We start from the raw sequence: 21,366 nt of genomic DNA, 5'->3' as shown, positions 1-21,366 counted from the left end.
AAATGGATTAACAATATGGAAAACAGTTCAATAAGCAAAACAGGCCGAATAGTTTATTTTCAAGGAGTGCACTAGTAATCTATGAGTGTATTCAGTGGCCCAACTTTTAAATCATGTTGTCTATAACAGAATAAATATTTCTGTCCGTGTCATGTTTATTAGTGAGTCTAAAAGAAATAATCCAACACATAGGAACTTGAAAATATTTTCCAAACGTTAATAAAAATAAAATCTAGTAAAATTAGTTTTAGAAATAAACTTAAAGGAAAAAAAATTCTAGAAAAAAGAAAGTAAATTTGTAGTGATAAGAAACCAATTGATATCTCAGGATATCATAATCACTTTAAACTTGTATACAAATGATATATACCACCAAATATATGAACTAAGCCTATAATGGTGTACCAAATATGGTGACTTACATGACATTGTAGTGTTAAGTTTCTTGTGGGTAAAGTATATAGTGTGTGTATACGTGAGAAAGATGTGTGTGTGTGTGTGTGTGTGTGAGAGAGAGAGAGAGAGAGAGAGAGAGAGAGAGAGAGAGAGAGAGAGAGAGAGAGAGAGAAAGTGAATACAACCATGTGAAGGCCAAAAGAGGACATCTGGTGTCTTTCTCTGTTACTCTCAGCCTTAATGCCTTGAGATAGAATCTCACTGAACATGAAAGTTTTCTTGGTTTTGGCTTGGTTTGTCTGCCTACTGTTAGGGTTATAGAAAAAACAGCCACACAACTTCATATTTAAATTTTGGGGATTGCAGAAAAAAATAACATTTTCCTTAACATTGTTTTGTAAATAAGCAGGTTCAGGGAGAGTGGGGTGAGGGAACCCTCTAGAAAGTACCAGAGACCCGGGAGATAAGACACTCTCAGGACTCACTGAGGATGACCTTATCCAAAATGCCCAACATTATGGAGAAGGAAATCGAAGAGTCCACCTCCAGTAGACAAACAGGGCATCAAGTGGAGAGTCAGGGCTACTAACCCACAGTCCAAATTCCTGACCCAGAATTATTCTTGTCTAAAAGAACTGCAGGGACAAAAATGGACAAGAGACTGAAAGAAAGAAGGTCCAATGACAGGCCCAACCTTGGATCCATTTCATGGGGGTTGGTAGGCACCAAGGCCTGACACTATTATGCTATGATGTGATTACAGATGGGAGCATGGCATGGCTGTTCTCAGAGAGACTCTACCATCATCTGACTAAGACAGAGGCAGATACTTACATCCAACCATTGTACTGAAGTTTGAATTAGGGGAAGGATTGAAGAAGCTGAAAGGGAGAGCAACTCCATAGGAAGACCAGCTGTCTCAATTGACTCGGACTGCAGGGAGCTCCCAGAGACTGACCCACCAACCAGGAGCATACACAGGACAGTCAATGGCCCCCGGCACATGGCACATATGCAGCAGAGGTCTACCTGGTCTGGCCTCAGTGGGAGATATGCTTAATCCTTGAGAGACTTGAGGCCTTAGGGAAGGGGAGTTCTGGTAGGGTGTAGAGGGAGCACCCTCTCGGAAGCAAGGGCAAGAGGAGTGGGATGAGAAGCTGTGGAGAGGGAACCAGAGTGGAGCAACAACTGGAATGTAAAAACACGTCTACAGCATAATTACTACACCTGAAGCTAAGGAGACCTTGCAGAAATAACTGGAATAACAGTTTTGACATTTTTAGGTTAGGAGTAAGTACCCTTTGTATGTTGCTTAGATCTTGATTTTGCAGATTATAAAAATTGATTTTACATGTTTCTGTTGGAAACTGATAATAAATATGCCTGTTGAAATTTAAAGGGGGGGGGAGAATCTTGTCAGAGTATAGATTCATGTTCAATAGGTCTGGGCTGAACATGAGATTGTGAATTTTGAACAATCACCTAAATGATACAATAACGTTGATGTATAAAACTTAATCTCTATGGAATGAATGCATGTTTTCTGGGTTATATAAGGCTAACTAAGATGTGCAGGCTGGTGCCCAGGTAGACCAAAAGTTAGCATTGGGTCCCCTAGGACCTTAGTCACCAATGGTTGGACAACCTAGGTGCTGGGAACTGAGCCTTCATCCTCTACAAGAGCAACAACAGATTTTAACCCCTGAACCCCTGCTTCAGTCCCAATTTAAGCACACTCTAAAGATGTGGTGGATGTGGAAAAACATACACATTTTAGCAAATGGATGTCATCTAGATCATAAGGTATGTACTAATTGTATTCATTTGCATATATGCATTTGATTTTAGCTTCATAACGACTTTGGCATGAGAACAATAGTCCCTACTAAATTATGAATCAATCGAAGAAAAATCTTTGATGTCACTTTAAGTGAAAAGGAATCTTAAGTCAATGAAAGAAGGTGGGAGGTGTGCTGACTAGTCTTTGTCAATTTGACATAGAATCGTTTCGGAGGACAAAAATTTAGTTGAGACAATGTCCCTGCCAGAATTGCTCATGGGAAAGTCTGTACAGCTTGCTTCAGCACAGGGATGGGGAGTGGGGTGGGGCTGAACTGATGACTGACATATGAGGCCCAATTTAGTGTTGGCAATGCTGCCCAGGGACTTGTGAGCCTGAGTTCTACAAGAAAGCAGGCTGAACAAGCAAATGAACTACAATCTCCTGTGGCCTCTGTACCAACTTCTCCATCCTGCCCTGACTTTCCTGGATGATGCAATATGAGCTGAAAGATGAAATTAACCCTTTCTTCTCCAAATTGCTTTTACCTGTGAAGTTTTATCACAAAAATAGAAACCCTAACAAAGATAGGAATGTATTAGAAGATATGTTTACTTTAGAAATTTATGCAAGAAGATAAAACTCTGAACTATTAATAAGGAAGAGAAAATCTACGCATTTAAAATCTTGTTCTCTTAGTAAGAAAATAAATACACGTTGAAATATTAACATCTATGCTTATAATTACTGCATTGATTCATAATGTGTGGTATCTTATTAAAAAAATAAGGCAATTTCCTTTGCATGCAGATGAGAGGGAGATACATTGCCACTATGCTTTATCCTCATAAAATTAGCTGATATACATGAAATTTTTTAAAATGGAAATATACTGTTTTGTGGATTTACATAGATTTGCACGTTAAATATTCAAATTTCAATTGACACAAACTTAGTGACAATATTGGCTTAAGCAATTTAAATTCTGTGCTCTTTGAAAGTTTTTGAGCAGGGGCATTTATTACACTGGTTAACCCTTTATTTCTAGATACTGTATGTAGTATGTACTGTCCACAGCACGTAGGGTGGTTTCTTACTCAAAGGATGCTGCAGTTTTTAGATCCTTGAGGAGCTCTCTCTCATCCTCTTCTTTCATACGCTTCAGCCTTATCTTGGCATTTTCAATCTGGTCCACAGAATCTTTAAGCTCTTCATGAAGTGCTCTAAATTGTTCCATCACCTAGAAATGAAATATATGTTGCCCATATATTTATGAATGATTAATTAAAAATTCCAAGGTCTCATAATTTAGGTTAAATTATTAAAGTCTATTTTCTTACTGTGACTAATCCTCTAAATGTATACAGCATGATTGACAATTCATTTTAGGCTACAGAAGCATGAAAGGTACAGGTTTATGTGCTCAAGTTTAAAAATCATCTGTTAAACCACTGAAGGATGTTGATTTTTAATGTGCATATACTATGTTGCAAAAAATATGAAAATGTGGAGGTACAATGAAAATTAAATCACATGTGCTCATTTTAATGAAAAATAACCATCGCTGTCTTCCTGTAATAGCCCAAAGCACTTACTTTTAGTAATTAATGAAGACCACTTGCACTTCCTATCTGTCTTCCTATGTCCTTTCTGTGTTCTATCAATCCCTCTTGTCTGAATGACACCCCATGACACTTGCTGCTTACAGCTTTAAATACGTTCTTCAGTTGCACTCCTGAAACCAGAATGTGCTGAGTCCGGGGTGGGGGGCTTCCCTGAATGCTCACTGGAAAAGTACGTTCCAGGAAAAAGAGTAACAGCATTAACCCTCACAGGCAGAATGCAAAAGTATCAGTGTTCCAAGAAACCTGATGACGTGCACACCATGAGCATGCATGGCTCCTCTGAAGTCACATGAGTCTCCAGGTAGATTTGGAGCTGGAGTTACAGGCAGTTCCAAGCCTTGATCGTCCAAAAAGAACAGTTCCAAGTAACCAAAAATCTTAGCCTCTGGCCCATTTCTCAAACCTTTAAAACTTCTGGGAAGTTTTAAAAACTAAAGAAAGTTATTTAGCCAGGAAAGATCTTAGACTTGCCATTTCAGGTATGTTATGAGAAAGTTATTTATCATTTAAAATTTTAGTATTTCATTTTACTGTCTTGTCATTTTGGCGAAAGCAGTCTCTTCAGCGCACATCTTGTCCTGGGTAGTCATTTTCTCCTGCTTTTGCTTGAAGTGGCTGCAGGGTTTCAGGAGTTAATACGAATGCTAGCGCTGTTTGTGAAAGTCTGTAATTTATGTATTTATCATAATATCTTGATTAAAAAGAACCCAAATCTTGCTGGAAAGACTTGCCTGGCCTCAGAATCTGCATCCTCCAACATCAGCATCAAACACCAAGTTATAGAAGTTCTGTTTTGGTTTTTGCATTTTAATTATGACAAGTAAATATCAAGAACCTTTTGATAAAAATCAGACCTCTTTCTTTTATTTTGGTGACAGTCTAAGTTATAGAACTACATCTCTTAATGTCAAGTAATTTCTAGCCTCCTAAAGGGAATTATACATGAGGTGATTCATTATCATTTATCTGTTTTGATAAAGGACTATTTTGAACATATTTTACATCATATTTTCAGATATATACTCTTAATTTTTTTCAAAAATTTCACAAGATTCTGCTATTAAAATTATCAGTTTAAATTCATTTAAGGATGCCCTTATTTTCCGTGGCTTGTTTAAAAAGAATATTGAAATGATTAGTTGTTCATAGTAGGCCACATCCAATTATACTGCCACTAAATCCAGGGTCAATTATAGGGTACAGTAAATTAATATTTGGTAGGTTTGCTTTGATAAATTTCTCCTTGGAACCTTGGGCAATATTTACTACATAATTTAAATTTTCATAAATTACATTATATTTTAGATAGTATATGCTTTTTAAATTAAATGTGGTGTACATTTTATAATTTATGATTTTGGATTTATTTTAATTGAAACACAGATAACATAAAAAGAATGATGCCAAATGGAACAATTAATCAATCTCAGGTATATTTGCAATACATGAATACCATCCTCCCTGTCCGGTTACATGCTAAGTTTGCCAGTAGGGTAGAGCTTGCTAGGTTTCAGGGGCTTCCTGTAGAGTGGTTAACTGAGTAGTTTTAGCAAATTCTAAAGCATATGGGCTGCTCTCTGCCTATCTGAAGAATCTGAGAACAGACAAGTGTTTGGTGGCAGAGAATGTGAGACTTTGGGAATTATTTGGCTGTGGGCTTCGTGTACTACTTAAGGAGAAAAAGATGACCCTCAGCTGAGCCCCAATATTATCCTATTCTAGAAGCTGCAGTCAGCCCTATATTCTGTGTTGTGGTTTAATTATCTGCATAGATGTTGTTAATATGGATCTTTCTTTTTTGATGTACATATTTACACTTATGTGTTTCTGTATGCATATTACACTCTGGATGTTATGGTAACCTGTTTTGACCTCCGTTATTTAATTCGGGTGCACACTAAGTTGATGACTCACTGGTTCTTATTATATCATTTTGTAAATGAAGAAGGCAAGGCATAAAGGTTTACAAAAAGTATTCAAGATCTGAAAGCTTATAGTAGGGATTTAGACACAATACTCATGGAGTTCCACTGTAGGGCCTGCCCTCTGAAAGCTAGTCATCCTGCTTCCTTCAGTTCTGTATGCTTCTGCTTCTCTCCAAGGAGGTATTTGGTCCCTGCAGTGCTCATAATTCTGTTTTTCATTCCCGAGTTTTGTCTTTTATGCTTATTTCATAAATGGAAGGTATGTTTTCTTCTTCAGAATACAACTTTTCTTCTGCTGTATCACTGTAGGCTTCTTTACACTGGTGAATGATATTTCTAACCATCCCTAGTGGTGTCTCATCTGTATTATGGGAAATTACTTCTTCTGGTGATGTCCCAGAGGGACATTTCAACATAGTTCTGGGCTTCATGTGCAGAAACATATTGAGGTTATGTCTATGTATTATGCTAAATATTTTCCCCCAAGTTCTGGTGAAAATCTACATGTGTACAAAGAAATGCTATCTGACCTTGCTCCATAATTTAAAACTACTGGTTGAATAAAGATGTCAATAGCCTATAGCTGAGAAAGAAGAGAGGTAGGTGGGGTTTCAGTTCCTATTCTTGGAGTCTGAGGCAGCAGCATGAGGGGAAGAAGGTTGAGAGAGGAGAAGATGTCATAAATAGGTGAATCATGAAAACCTAGCCATGAGCTAGCCAGTTGGAGTTAAGAGCTGCCCAGAGAGAACATGGCAAGTTATAACTCTCAGTTATTGACATAGAAGTAGGCAAAAGAGCTTGGAGGGTAGATATCTGCTCAGCTCCAGTGCTGATTAAGGTTTTGTGTTAGTTAGGGTCTTACTGCTGTGAACAGACACCATGATCAATGCAAGTTTTATAAAGGACAACATTTCATTGGGGCTGGCTTACAGGTTCAGAGGTTCAGTCCCTTATCATCAAGGCAGGAGCATGGCAACATCGCAGCGTCCAGGCAGGCATGGTGCAGGAGGAGCTGAGTTCTACAACTTTACCCGAAGGAAGCACAGACTGAGCATCCTCAAGCAGCTAGGAGGAGGGTCTCCAAGCCCACCCCACAGTGACACACTTCCTCCAACAAGGCCACACCTTCTTTTTTTTTTTTTAGGTCCACACCTTCTAATAGTGCCACTCCCTGGGCCAAGCATATGCAAACCATCACCTTCCACTCCCTGGCCTCCACAGGCTTGTTTAAACACACGAATGAGGCCATACCTAAACATAGTATAATAAAAAAGTACATTTAGTCCAACTTGCAAAGTCTCTATAGTCTATAGCAGTCTCAAAAATGTTAAAAGTCCAAAGTTCAAAGTCTCTTCTGAGAGCCAGCTCATCACTTAACTGTAATCCCTGAATTAAGACAGGCAACCAGCTGGGCAACTCCAAAATCTGCCTTCTCCATGTCTGATGTTAAAGCAGTTTTTAGGTCTTCAACTTCTTTTTCATCTTTGTTGACCACAACAAACTTCTTTCTCCTGAGCTGGTTCTACTCCCTGTTAGCAGCTTTCCTCAGCAGACAGCCCATCCGTGGCTCTGGCATCTTTAACCAAGGCAGTTTGTTTCAATATCTTGGATCCACACATGATCCTCCAAAAGGCAGGCTTCACTTCTCCAACTCTGCCCTCTGTAGCACTCAGGTTGATCCACTCCACTGCCTCAGCTGCTCTTGGTAATCATCCCATGGCTGCACTGTCACCAATGGCCTTCCATGGTCTCTCACAGTGCCCAGCCTCAAGTGCTCTTCATGTCCCCTTCATGCCTTCAAAACCAGTACCACCTGGGTGACTCTTACACATTACCAAATACAGCTGCAGCCTGAGGTACAAACTTGACTATCTCTGGAACACAGCTTTTTTGTGTTTTCAGAAAACACTTCCCAGAAGATTTTACCTCAGTGATGCTGGTCTCTTTCTTAGCTCTGGCTAACCAGCATCAATTATCACAGTAGTCTCCTCTTCTTGAATAGAAAGCCAGAGACACATGGCCGAAGCTGCTGAGTTTTGCTGCTTGCAGGAGCTGGAACATGGCCTCCTTGTTCTATTATATTTCTCACTCCTTCACTGCCTAAACTTGGCTGTCCCAGATCTTGTTCTGTAGATTGACCTTGAATTTAGAGGTCTGTATGCCTGTCTCCTAGGATTAAACCTTTGTACTAAGTTGCCTGGAGCTAACTTAGCTGGGTGGGATCTTGCTCCAAGGTCATTACTTCCTTAATTCAATTTAATATTCTTCAACACAGGATCCAGCTCCATTTCACTTCTGGGTGTTCCTTTAATACCCAAATCATATATTTTGTGAAACCACTTGGGCCAGGTCCGCACACTTCAAATCACTCTTAATAACAAAGACTTCTGCATTCCTACTAAGCCCATTAAGCCCCATTTAAAGCATTCCATTATTAAATGCCCCAGGTATATAGATAAGTCTCAAAGATAATGTATAAATGAATTCCAATAAATTATAATTGAACAGCTTGTTGGAGAAATAAACTACAGGTCAACACTAGAAAATATATTCAGTTCTTATAGTAAAAATGTTTTAGAATAAGCAAGAAGATACAGATTTACTCACCTCAAGCTTTTTTTGGTACCGCTTTCTCAGAAGTTCTAGCTCCTGCTTGCGCTTCTTCTCTAGCAGAATGCTATGAGAAATCATGTAGTCTATGTCCGCCTGGACCTTTGAATTGGCTTGTTCCAACATGTCCGCCTGTGCCTGCAGTTGATCCGCCGTGTTCCTCAAATCTTTAAGTTGGTTGCGCAGCTCTGCAATTTCTTTGGAGAAGGCTTCATGTTCTGAAAGGAAATGAATGAGAGCAACACTGAGTCCAGAGCTGGCATTGAATGATCCAGAAAGAAACGCTTGATAGCATGCAGAAGCTACTTTAGCTTCAGAAACTATTCATCTATGAATCTTAAAAATGGTTATTTAAATATTGAATTGTAAGACATACTGCTTCCATCATGACACTCTTTGGTATAAATTCAATTTATTACCATCAACAAACAAACTGGTCATTTTACAAGCACAGATATACACATTTTTTTGTAAGCGTGCTAAAATGAAAATACATTTGAAAGAATAGAGGTCTTTCAGAGATACAGAAAACTAAAATGATAAAATTGGACTTACAAGTGTCAAAATGAGAGGGTAGCCATCATTGCTATTAGGGTGCTTCAATTATAGAAAAAATAGCAAAAAATACTCAACTGAAAATTATTACAAGTATAGGAATGATTTACCAAAAATAAATAATTAAATAATTTTTAATCTAAAATTGACATAAATGAATCTATACAGGTTTAGGGATATAGCTCAATTCACAAAGTGTTTGACAGCATCCACAATGTTCTGAGTTAGACCCCCAACACCAACAGGCATGGCGATTCTTCACACACCTGTAATCTCAGCACTAAAGATTGATAATCTTTACTGTAAATCCAATTTATTACCATCAAAAAAAAAAAAAAAAACCCTGGGGGTTGGGGATTTAGCTCAGTGGTAGAGCGCTTGCCTAATAAGTGCAAGGTCCTGGTTCGGTTCTCAGTTACGAAAAAAAGAAAAAAAAAACTGATCATTTTATACAAACTCACACACACACAGAGAGAGAGAGAGAGAGAGAGAGAGAGAGAGAGAGAGAGAGAGAGAGAGAGAGAGAGAGAGAGAGATCATGTAATTGGGAGAGGTACAGGCAGAAACATTAAGGTCAACGTTAACTACATGGGAATTCATTCTAAGTCAGCCTGTAATACATGAGACTCTATTAACTCTATTAATAAATGAATGAATGAGTGAATGAATGAATGAATGAATATAGAGATGTTGAAAAATATAACAAAAATATAACATAAAATTATATATATATACATATATATATATATATATATATATATATATATATATATGTATGTATAAATTATCCCTGACACTAAGCAAGGCCTATGGGAAGAAAAATAAGATTGCAAAATAAAACTTCTAAATTTGAAAAATAAATGGATATTGATTATTCATTTAGATAAAATGTTTGAAGGAAATTACTTTTAATTATTTTATACATTAATATGCACTTAGACAATTATAAGAAAATTACAAAGGAGGGCCTCCTTGTTCTTTCCATTACAACTTTCTAATGCTAAAGTCATCTTGCATTTTTTGGAATGAAACAAAATTGGTTTTTTAATAATCTAAAATAAGTTTTCTCATGAGTTTTTGATGATATCATTAAGTACTTTTGTCCCTTTACTTCATGGGTTAGGCCGGTAGATTTTTCATATCTATACAGATTCTCCCTACTTTGCTGTATGGTTTAAAATAGCTTCTTATATCAGTTGTGGACTCTGGTTCCGTGGAATTTTGTAGACATCTGTAATTACTTTTACAAAAGCAATCTTATGTATTATATCCATGAATATGAATATTTTGCACTGAGGCATTTTTGAGTCTTTGTGTTGATGTCAAGAGAAATATCTTAATTTTCTGTTTCCTAACTGATCTCCCTTTTATTTTCATCCTTATTAAATAGGGTATTTCTTATTTGCATTTCAAATGTTATTCCCTTTCCCGGGTTCCAAGCCAACATCCCCCTAACCCCTCCCCCTCCCCTTCTATATGAGTGTTCCCCTCCCCATCCTTCCTCCATTACCACCCTCCCCACAACAATCACATTCACTGGGGGTCCAGCCTTGGCAGGACCAAGGGCTTCCCCTTCCACTGGTGCCCTTACTAGGCCATTCATTGCTACCTATGAGGTTGGAGCCCAGGGTCAGTCCATGTATAGTCTTTGGGTAGTGGCTTAGTCCCTGGAAGCTCTGGTTGGTTGGCATTGTTGTTCATACCGGCTTTTAAGCCCCTTCAGGTCTTTCAGTCCTTTCTGATTTCTTCAATGGGGGTCCTGTTCTCAGTTCAGGTTCAGTGGTTTGCTGCTGGCATACAAACGCCTATGTATTTGCCTTATTCTGGCTGTGTCTCTCAGGAGAGATCTACATCCAGTTCCTGTCGGCCTGCACTTCTTTGCTTCATCCATCTTGTCTAATTGGGTGGCTGTATATGTATGGGCCACATGTGGGGCAGGCTCTGAATGGGTGTTCCTTCTGCCTCTGTTCTAAACTTTGCCTCCCTATTCCCTGCCAAGGGTATTCTTGTTCTTTTAAAGACGGAGTGAGTCATCCGCATTTGGTCATCCTTCTTGAGTTTCATGTGTTCTAGGCATCTAGGGTAATTTCAGCATTTGGGCTAATATCCACTTATCAATGAGAGCATACCATGTGTATTTTTCTGTGATTAGGTTACCTCATTCAGGATGATATTTTCTAGTTCATACTATTTGCCTATGAATTTCATGACTTCATTGTTTTTGATAGCTGAGTAGTATTCCACGTGTAGATGTACCACATTTTCTGTATCCATTCCTCTGTTGAAGGGCATCTGGGTACTTTCCAGCTTCAGGCTATTATAAGTAAGGCTGCTATGAACAAAGGGGAGCATGTGTCTTTGTTGTACGTTGGAGGATCTTTTGAGTATATGCCCAAGAGAGGTATCAATGGGTCTCAGGTAGCACTGTGTCCAGTTTTCTGAGGAACATCCAGACTGATTTCCTGGTTGTACCAGTCTGCAGTCCCACCAACAATGGAGGAGTGTTCCTCTTTCTCCACACCCTTGCCAGCATCTGTGTCACAGTTTTTGATCTCAGTCATTCTGACTGATGTGAGGTGGAATCTCAGGGTTGTTTTGATTTGCATTTCCCTTATGACTAAAGATGTTGAACATTTCTTTTGGTGCTGCTTGGCATTCAATATTCCTCAGCTGTGAATTCTTTGTTTAGCTCTGAATCCCATTTTGAATAGGGTTATTTGTCTCCCCGCATTCTAAATTCGTGAGTTCTTTGTATAATTTGGATATAAGCCCTCTACAAGTTGTAGGATTGATAAAGATCATTTCCCAATCTGTTGACTGCTGTTTTGTCCTAACCACAGTGTCCTTTACCTTACAGAACCTTTGCAGCTTTATGAGATCCCATTTGTCCATTCTTGATCTTAGAGCATAAGCCATTGATGTTTTGTTCAGGAATTTTTCTCCAGTGCACATGTGCTAGAGATTCTTCCCCACCTTTTCTTCTATTAGTTTGAGTGTATCTGGTTTGACTTGGAGGTCCTTGATCCACTTGGACTTAAGCTTTGTACAGGGTGATAAGCATGGATTGATCTGCATTCTTCTACATGCTGACCTGAAGTTGAAATAGCACCATTTACTGAAAATGCTATCTTTGTTTCCATTGAATGCTTTTGGCTCCTTTGTCAAAAATCAACTGACCATAGGTGAGTGGGTTCATTTCTGGGTCTTCAATTCTATTCCACTGGTCCTGTCTGTCTCTGTACCAATACCATGCAGTTTTTATCACTATTGCTCTGTAATACTGCTTGAGTTCAAGGATAGTGATTCCTCTGGAAGTCCTTTTATTGTTGAGGATAGTTTTAGTTGTCCTGGGTTTTTTGTTATTCCAGATGAATTTGCAAATTGTTCTAACTCTTTAAAGAATTGGATTGGTATTTTGATCGATTGCATTGAATCTGTAGATCGCTTTTGGTAAAATGGCCATTTTTTACTATATTAAACCTGCCAATCCATGAGCATGGGAGATCTTTCCACCTTCTGAGGTCTTCTTCAATTTCTTTCTTCAGAGTCTTGAAGTTCTTATTTTACAGATCTTTTACTTGCTTGGTTAAAGTCACATCGAGGTACTTTATATTATTTGGGACTATTATGAAGGTATTGTTTCCCTAATTTCTTTCTCGGCTTGTTTCTCTTTTGTGTAGAGGAAGGCTACTGATTTATTTGAGTTAATTTTATACCCAGCCACTTTGCTGAAGTTGTTATCAGCTTTAGTAGTTCTCTGGTGGAACTTTTGGGATCACTTAAATATACTATCATATCATCTGCAAAGAGTGATATTTTGACTTCTTCTTTTCCAATCTGTATCCCCTTGATCTCCTTTTGTTGTCTGATTGCTCTGGCTAGAACTTCAAGAACTATATTGAATAAGTAGGGAGAGAGTGGGCAGCCTTGTCTAGTCCCTGATTTTAGTGGGATTGCTTCAAGTTTCTCTCCATTTAGTTTAATGTTAGCGACTGGTTTGCTGTATATGGCTTTTATTATGTTTAGGTATGGGCCTTGAATTCCTATTCTTTCCAGGACTTTTATCATGAAGGAGTGTTGAATTTTGTCAAATGCTTTCTCAGCATCTTATGAAATGATCATGTGGTTTTGTTCTTTCAGTTTGTTTATATAATGGATCACATTGATGTTTTCCGTATATTAAACCATCTCTGCATGCCTGGGATGAAGCCTACTTGATCATGGTGGATGATTGTTTTGATGTGCTCTTGAATTCGGTTTGCCAGAATTTTATTGAGTATTTTTACATCAATATTCATAAGGGAAATTGGTCTGAAGTTCTCTTTCTTTGTTGGGTCTTTGTGTGGTTTAGGTATAAGAGTAATTGTGGCTTCATAGAAGGAATTCGGTAGTTCTCCATCTGTTTCAATTTTGTGGAATAGTTTGGATAGTATTAGTATGAGGTCGTCTATGAAGGTCTGATAGAATTCTGCACTGAACCCATCTGAACCTAGGCTCCTTTTGGTTGGGAGAGTTTTAATGACTGCTTCTATTTCTTTAGGAGTTATGGGGTTGTTTAAATGGTTTATCTGTTCCTGATTTAACTTTGGTACCTGGTATTTGTCTAGGAAATTATCCATTTCCTGCAGATTTTCAAATTTTGTTGAATATAGGCTTTTGTAGTAGGATCTGATGATTTTTTGAATTTCCTCTGATTCTGTAGCTATGTCTCCCTTTTCATTTCTGATTTTGTTAATTTGGACACACTCTCTGTGTCCTCTCATTAGTCTGGCTAAGGGTTTACCTATCTTGTTGATTTTCTCAAAGAACCAACTTTTGGTTCTGTTGATTCTTTGTATGGTCCTTTTCGTTTCTACTTGGTTGATTTCAGCTCTGAATTTGATTATTTCCTGCCTTCTACTGCTCCTGGGTGTATTTGCTTCTTTTTGCTCGAGAGCTTTTAGGTGTGCTGTCAAGCTGCTGATATATGCTTTCTCCTGTTTCTTTCTGCAGGCACTCAGAGCTATGAGTTTTCCTCTTAGCACAGCTTTCATTGTGTCCCATAAGTTTGGGTATGTTGTACCTTCATTTTCATTAAATTCTAAGAAGTCTTTAATTTCTTTCTTTATTTCTTCCTTGACCAGGTTGTTATTGATTAGAGTGTTGTTCAACTTCCTTGTATATGGGGGCCTTTTTCCCTATTGTTATTAAAGACAAGCCTTAGCCCGTGGTGGTCTGATAGGACGCATGGGATTATTTCTATCTTTCTGTATCTGTTGAGGCCTGTTTTGTGATGAGTTATATGGTCTATTTTGGACAAAGTATCATGACGTGGTGAGAAGAAGGTATATCCTTTTCTTTTTAGGATAGAATGTTCTATAAATTTCTGTTATATCTATTTGGTCCATAACTTCTGTTAGTCTGTCTATGTCTCTGTTTAATTTCTGTTTCCATGATCTGTCCATTGATGAGAGTGTGGTGTTGAAATCTCCTACTATTGTGTGAGGTGCAATGTGTGCTTTGAGCTTTAGTAAGGTTTCTTTTATATATGTAGGTGCCTTTGTATTTGGAGCATAGATATTTAGGATTGAGAATTCATCTTGGTGGATTTTTCCTTTGATGAATATGAAGTGTCCTTCCTTATCTTTTTTTGATGACTTTTGGTTGAAAATCGATTTTATTCAATATTAGAATGGCTACTCCAGCTTCCTTCTTCAGACCATTTGCTTGGAAAGTTGTTTTCCAGCCTTTTACTCTGAGGTATTGTTTGACTTTGTCTCTGAAGTGTGTTTCGTGTAAGTAGCAAAATGCAGGGTCCTTATTATGTATCCCGTTTGTTAATCTGTGTCTTTTTATTGAAGAATTGAGTCGATTGATGTGGAGAGATACTAAGGAATAGTGATTATTGTTTCCTGTTATCTTTGTATTTGGAGGTGAGATCATGTTTGTGTGCTTCTCTTCTCTGTTTTCTTGCAAAAAAGATTAGTTTCTTGCTTTTTCTAGGGTGTAGCTTGCCTCCTTCTGTTGGGCTTTACCATTTATTATCCTTTGTAGGGTTGGATTTGTAGAAAGATATTGTGTAAATTTGGTTTTGTCATGGAATATCTTGGTTTCTCCATCTATGCTAATTGAGAGTTTTGCTGGATACAGTAACCTGGGCTGGGATTTGTGTTCTCTTAGGGTCTGTATGACATCTATCCAGGATCTTCTGGGTTTCATAGTCTCTGGTGAGGAAGTCTGGTGTAATTCTTATAGGTCTGCCTTTATATGTTACTTGACCTTTTTCCCTTACTGCTTTTAATATTGTCTCTTTGTTTTGTTCATTTGGTGTTTTTATTATTATATGGCTTTCAGCTGTCTCTGTGGGCGGGAACCAGAAAGGCCTGCCCCTGCTTCTCCTAGGTCCCTGTGTGCAGGGGGCCCAGATGACGCTAGGTTTTTTCCTCTAGAGTCAGAAATGTGAGCAGAGACTAGTCTCCTCTGGTTTTCCAGGAGTGTATGCCCTTCTGAAGGTCCAACTCTCCCTCCCATGGGATTTTGTTGCAGGGAGCTGTTTGACGGGCTCAGTTCAGATCCAGGCACAGTCCCTGCAGGGCCCCTGTGGCTTGACTGCTCCTTTCTTCCTGTGTCCAGAGGCACTATACAGTTTCCTTTCGGGTCAGGGATGTGGGCAAAGGTGGGCAGAAGTGGCGGTCTCTCCTGCCCTGCAGTCTCAGGATTGCCCACACTTCTGGGCTATCAACTGTCTCTCCCAGGAGGTTTGGGAGCAGGGAGCTCTGGGCCGGGATCAAGGAGGACCCTGATCTTCCTTTTTATATAAACATTCAGAGTTGATCAAATATTACACGGATATTTATTCTGAATGTTTTAATTATCAGTAATCAAAGCCACAGGCTGGACATAGTGTTGCATACCTGCTATCCCAGTATGGAGGTGGAGGAGGAAAGTCCAGCACAGCCTGGACTATACAGTAAAAGTCTGCACCAAAAAATAAGGAAGAAGAAGAAGGAGAAGAGAGAGAATAGAGTAAGGAGAGGGAAGAGGAGGAGGAGGAGGGGAAGGTGGTGGTGGTGGTGGTTAGGTCCATGACTACATTTTTTATTTAATTTTATGTTTTTATTTTACTGAAAATTGTTATTTTTCACACAATATATCCTGATTATGGTTTCCTAACCCTCTACTTCAAGTTTCTTCCCACTTACCCTCCCATCCAGATCCACTCCCTTTCTCACTCTTTTTATAAGACAAATAGTTTTTTAAAGGATAATAATAAAATATAACCTAATAAGATAAAATAAAACAAAAAGCTTTACATTAGAACTGGAGAAGCCAAATAAACACAGAAAAAACAGAGACCCACCTTTTGACCCATTCAGGAATCCCATAAAGACACTAAACTGGAAGCCATAATATATATGAAAATGTCCTGGCACAGACACCTACAGGTCCTGTACATGCTTCCTCAGTCTCTATGAGTTCATATGAGCTTAAGTTGATATGTAACTCATTGAAAGTGGAGAAGTCGACCTGGTGCCCACATAGAGCCTTCACCCTGCATTCTTGCATCTTTGATACAAGAATGTAGTCTGTATACTACAAAAGGAGAAATATAAACACCAAACCAGTGGCAAACCTTTTAATGTACAATGCTCTCCTGCTTGTAAGATATGTTAGGTAAATCTTTGTGATGACACAAAGTTTGTGGGAGTAGCCTGATAAGGCTTGGTTTTGAAGTTGACCACTCTGGGGTGGTCAAAGAATCTATGGCAGTCAGAAAGAGACTAAAATCAGATCCTACTGATGTTACTTATGTCTTATGGCCCCTATATTATCAATCCTTTAGTTAGGTTTGTTAAAGAACTGATTTATTAACCATCTCAAGTATTTGAGATGGCCCAAAACTGAAGGGAGAATCAGAAGGCTAGGCTGACTCCATGAAAGGCTTCAGTTTAGTAGATTAGGCTTAAGAACTGGGCAAGTCCAGGCAAGCCCAGGCAAGCCAAACAAATGAAATAAAACAAACAAACAAAAACCAGGATTCCTCAGCAACAATTTCCAGCCACCATGCTCCAATAAAGGTTCTGGAATGTCTGGAGATAGAGGAAGACAAAACCTACCTACTTCAGAATTCTAATGTGCTTTAAATCAGGCCCGCAAGCTCACTTAGTTGTCTCTCTGTTTTGGTAATGGGAGACCCCAACATGCTTAGATTTCTGCAGAATAAAACACTCTTTGCATGCTACTTGAGTTCAGGGTATCATTCTTCAGTGAATCGTTGACCTTTACTGTCCACCAATATCTGATTTGACCTAAGGCTTACTCCATGAAATAGAAGCCACATTTCATCCTCCATGGATGGCCAAGAACAATTGAAGGGCTAGGATAAAATGAAACACTACGTGTATATAAAAAAGTAGCAATAGATGGCCCCTAATAACATTCTTATATACTATGCTTGTAGATCAGTCATTATCAGAGAAGTTTTCTCCTGCAGCACATGGGAATAAATTAAAAAAAAAACTTATAGCCAGACATTTTATGCAAAATGAATGAGCATGGAACACTCAACCTTTAATGGGATGTCTCCATCAAATACCTCTCCTCAGGGTTCAGGAAACCTGTGGAAAATGTAGAAAGATTATAATAGCCAGAGGGGATAGAGTTCACCAAGAAACCATGTGTGTCACTTTTTAATTTGATTCCTTTATACTTTGATTTTGATTAATTTTGTCACTAGTTTTCTGTTGGAAGACCCTGATATTAAGGCCACGGTCCATAATATCCAAATCAGCTCTCTGAGCTGGGCACTAAATGGAGGACTCCATTTCTGAGTGGGACTTCCTCTTTGCTGCCTGATCTTATCTGGAAAGCAGAGGTGCCTGACTTTATCTAGAGGATGACCTTGCAACTGCTGCATGATTCAGCACATAAATCTTGCTCAGTCCTTCCCACCATATGATAATTAGGTATTGTTTTATAACCAATGAGACCTTCCTGTCTGTAACCCCCCCAAAAAAAAAAAAAAAACCTCTGAGGAAAGTCACACAGTCTATGTCTAGATTACAGGTCCAACTCCCAACACCCTAGAAGAACCTGTCTAGTTTTGGAATGCTTTTTCATGTAAATGAAGTATTCCTGCCATAGCCAACAATGTTTATCAACCCTGGAAATTCTTACTTACTCCCCAAATCTAAATAGCCTTTGTTACCCTAAATAAAGTTAAGCTGTCTCACTGAAGCTGATCCTATTTTCAGAATCCTAACCCTACCATTTCTGCTCTTTTTGTCCTCAAAGGCCAGTATCCAACCACGCCCTGGTAGAAGGATCAGTCACAGTTTTCTATACTTTTTGTTTTCATGTATGTCTGTTTAATTAGCTACTTTACATTGTCTATCTTTTTAAGTAGATATGTGCATGTGTCTCTGTGTGTCTGTGTGCTTGTGTGTGCATACATGTATATGTGTATGTATGGTTATGTTCGCATGCATGCTTGTCTGTGCACATGTGTATTTGTGTGTACGGTTGTTTGTGCATGTGTGTGTGTGTGTGTGTGTGTGTGTGTGTGTGTGTATTCTATTGTGTGGATTTATCTCACATTTATATTCTTCATCCCCTGAGTGCTTCTTTTCTCATTTGCTACTTCCCACCTATGTCTTGCCCAACTATTCTTCCAGGGGTACTTAAAGTTATTCTTCTTGTGGAAAGCTGCCTCTAGTTCTCAAATTGAGCAGGTCATGCCAGCTCTAGGAAGTGTATCACATACTGCCAAACATGTTCATTCTCGGAACTAAGATTTCTTCCTCTTTCATTACAGAGCCATAGAAAAGTATTCACAGATCCACAGGCAAAGATGTGTGGAAAACGGGAAACTGGTAAAAGTAGGTACATGGAACCCCAGGGGAGTCTGAGGCAGCCATTCATTTGATTCATTTGTTCTTCCAGATGCCTGTGGTGTATGGTAAAATGTGTGTGTCACCTTATTTTACAAGAGAACAAAGCTATACAAACCAATTTATAGCTTGCAGGATCATATAACACCCAATTTATGTGGGAAGACATTTCTGTTTATCTTTTTGATAGAAAAAGAGATGAAGAATTTCTTAGATAGCACTAGATATCAGATAGATAACAAGAGCTATCATTTCAGAGGTGTGTTAAGATGATACAGGGAGGAAAGTACTAGAGCTATGAATACACTGTCCCACCCTCCTCAATGAAATTTTAATGATTTCCCATGTGGATTCTCATTGGCTGACCCAAAAGGAAGTTAGACTCTAGAAAACATCTTTAGCACAAGTCATTGGAAACCTGCTTTCTGGGAGTTGAAACAAAACATATGTGTTGTAGCAGACAGGAAGACTGGAGGAGCCCCTAGAACAGATCTAGGAAAGCAGCAGATGGGCTCCCTAATTTTATTAAATGTTTGTTCTGACAAACATCCTACTTACAGCTGTTTAAAAATCCTGAGTTTTTAAATTTATGATACAAGAAACTTTACGATTCTAGGAACAGAAAATATCTATTTCTAAATTCATAAGCAGATTAATAACATTAAGGATTGTGTCCTATTTATATCCATACAAAGCCAGTTGGTTACTGGGAATAGTTTTTCAAAACCTTTTTCACCCAGAAAGTTCTTAACAAGTATATAGTAATGACTTTGAATTACACTGCATGTATAACTCACATAAAGAAAATGAAGCAAGTAAATACACATTTGAAATTTAAGTGGACCTTTAATAGTATTGATTAACAGTTAATCCAAACCATAAGTTATTATCCATCATGAGAATTTATTGCATTTATTATTTACTAGCATGTATACATATCTATATTAATTTTATTTCTACAGCTCCCTGAATACTACACCAAACAGACTCAAAACCATGGATTTTAAATTATCTTAAAGGGCTTATAAGGCAACCAGAACAACATTCAAAAGATCAGCTCCCAATATCAGCTTTTCTACCACTGCTAATGAGGAATGACAATGAGGGAAACTACAGATGCTCTGTGGAGATGAGTAAGAGGCAACTATAGAACCTATTGGGTTCTACAGTGTCCTCAGGTAGTTATTCTGATCCTCTCATGTCTCGTCATATTTGCATTCCATAAATAAGTTTAGAAGTCAGTTAGAAATGCAGTAATGCATTAGCAGAATATTAATATAATAATTTAGGCTCAAGAAAAGAATTATACAAAAAGACTATTTAAATGATATCTCCTTGCAATTCCTCAGAATGCACGTGTCTACTTTGAAGATCATATTTTTAGGAGATTTAGTGTTACAATAAAAGTTTATTCATGGAGCTAAACTGGTCCCACAGCTCCCTGCACACAAATCCCATGGGGGAAAGAACAAGAGCCTCATAAGCACAGACAATTCTGAGACCTCAGGGGAGATCTCCACTTCTACTCACATATCTGGCCCAAGAGGAACCTGCCTAGTGCCCTCTGTGCCTTCTGGGCACAAGGACCTAGGAGCAGTAAGCAGCAGGACCCTTTGTGTTTCTGCTTGCACTGAGAGCTGAAAGCCAGTCACCAAGAGCACTAAGAACAGACTAAGTAAGACCAACTCTTCTGTGCCAAGAAAACAGCATAGAGGCTTTAGGTCCCGCAAACCCAGGAGCAGGTCTCTGCTCCCACAATGGGCTAAAACAAAAGAGGTCTACAGGTATGCTGACACACTAGCCTACAGGAAGGTCAAGCCATTGTGAGAGACAGCAAACAAGCTAACACTGGAGACAATGTGATGGAGAGAGGAAAGCACAGGAACCTAAGCAGCAGAAACCAAAATTGCTTGGTATCATCAGACCCAGTTCTCCCAAACAAATACTGGATATCCAAACACACTGAAAAAGCAAAATTTGGGTTTAAAATCACATCTCATGATGATGAGAGAGGATTTATGAAGGACATAAGTAACTCCCTTAAAGAAATACAGGACAACACAGGAAAACATTTAGAAGCCCTAAAGATGAAACACAAAAATCCCTGGCACAACTACAGGAAAACACAACCAAACAGGTGAAGGTACTAAACAAGACCATCCAGGATTTAAAAATGGAAATAGAAACAATAAAGAAAGCACAAAGTGAGACAAGTCTATAGATAGAAGACCTATGAAAGAGATCAGGTGTCATAGATTCATCACCAACAGAATACAAGAGATGTAAGAGAGAATCTCAGAGGCAGAAGATACCACAGAAAACATCAACACAACCATTAAAGATAATGTAAAAATGCAAAAAGTTCCTATCCCAAAACATCCAGAAAATCCAGGATGCAATGACAATATAGAATCTAGTAATAATAGGTATAGAAGAGAGTGAAGACACCCAACTTAAAGGGCCAGTAAATAGCTTCAGCAAAATTATAGAAGAAAACTTCCCTAACCTAAAGAAAGAGATGCCCATAAACATACAAGAAGCCTACAGAATATATTGGACCAGAAAAGAAATTCCTCCCATCACATAAGTCAAAACACCAAATGCAC

General features: G+C 38.5%; 1 protein-coding gene across 1 annotated transcript in view; it reads right to left on the bottom strand.

Annotated features, from left to right (window-relative positions):
• The window catches only part of Ccdc178 (coiled-coil domain containing 178), a 349,742-nt gene that overhangs the window by 291,571 nt on the left and 36,805 nt on the right, over positions 1 to 21,366 (bottom strand). The window contains exons 8-9 of the mRNA XM_032886100.1: positions 8,334 to 8,554; positions 3,274 to 3,416 (exon numbers count right to left, since the gene is read on the bottom strand). Of these exons, the coding sequence (XP_032741991.1) occupies positions 3,274 to 3,416; positions 8,334 to 8,554 (364 nt within the window). The remainder of the gene's footprint in view (positions 1 to 3,273; positions 3,417 to 8,333; positions 8,555 to 21,366) is intronic.

This window comes from Rattus rattus, chromosome 15 (assembly GCF_011064425.1).
Source record: "Rattus rattus isolate New Zealand chromosome 15, Rrattus_CSIRO_v1, whole genome shotgun sequence".
Lineage (NCBI taxonomy): Eukaryota > Metazoa > Chordata > Mammalia > Rodentia > Muridae > Rattus > Rattus rattus.
This window is presented reverse-complemented; position numbering and strand designations above follow the sequence as displayed.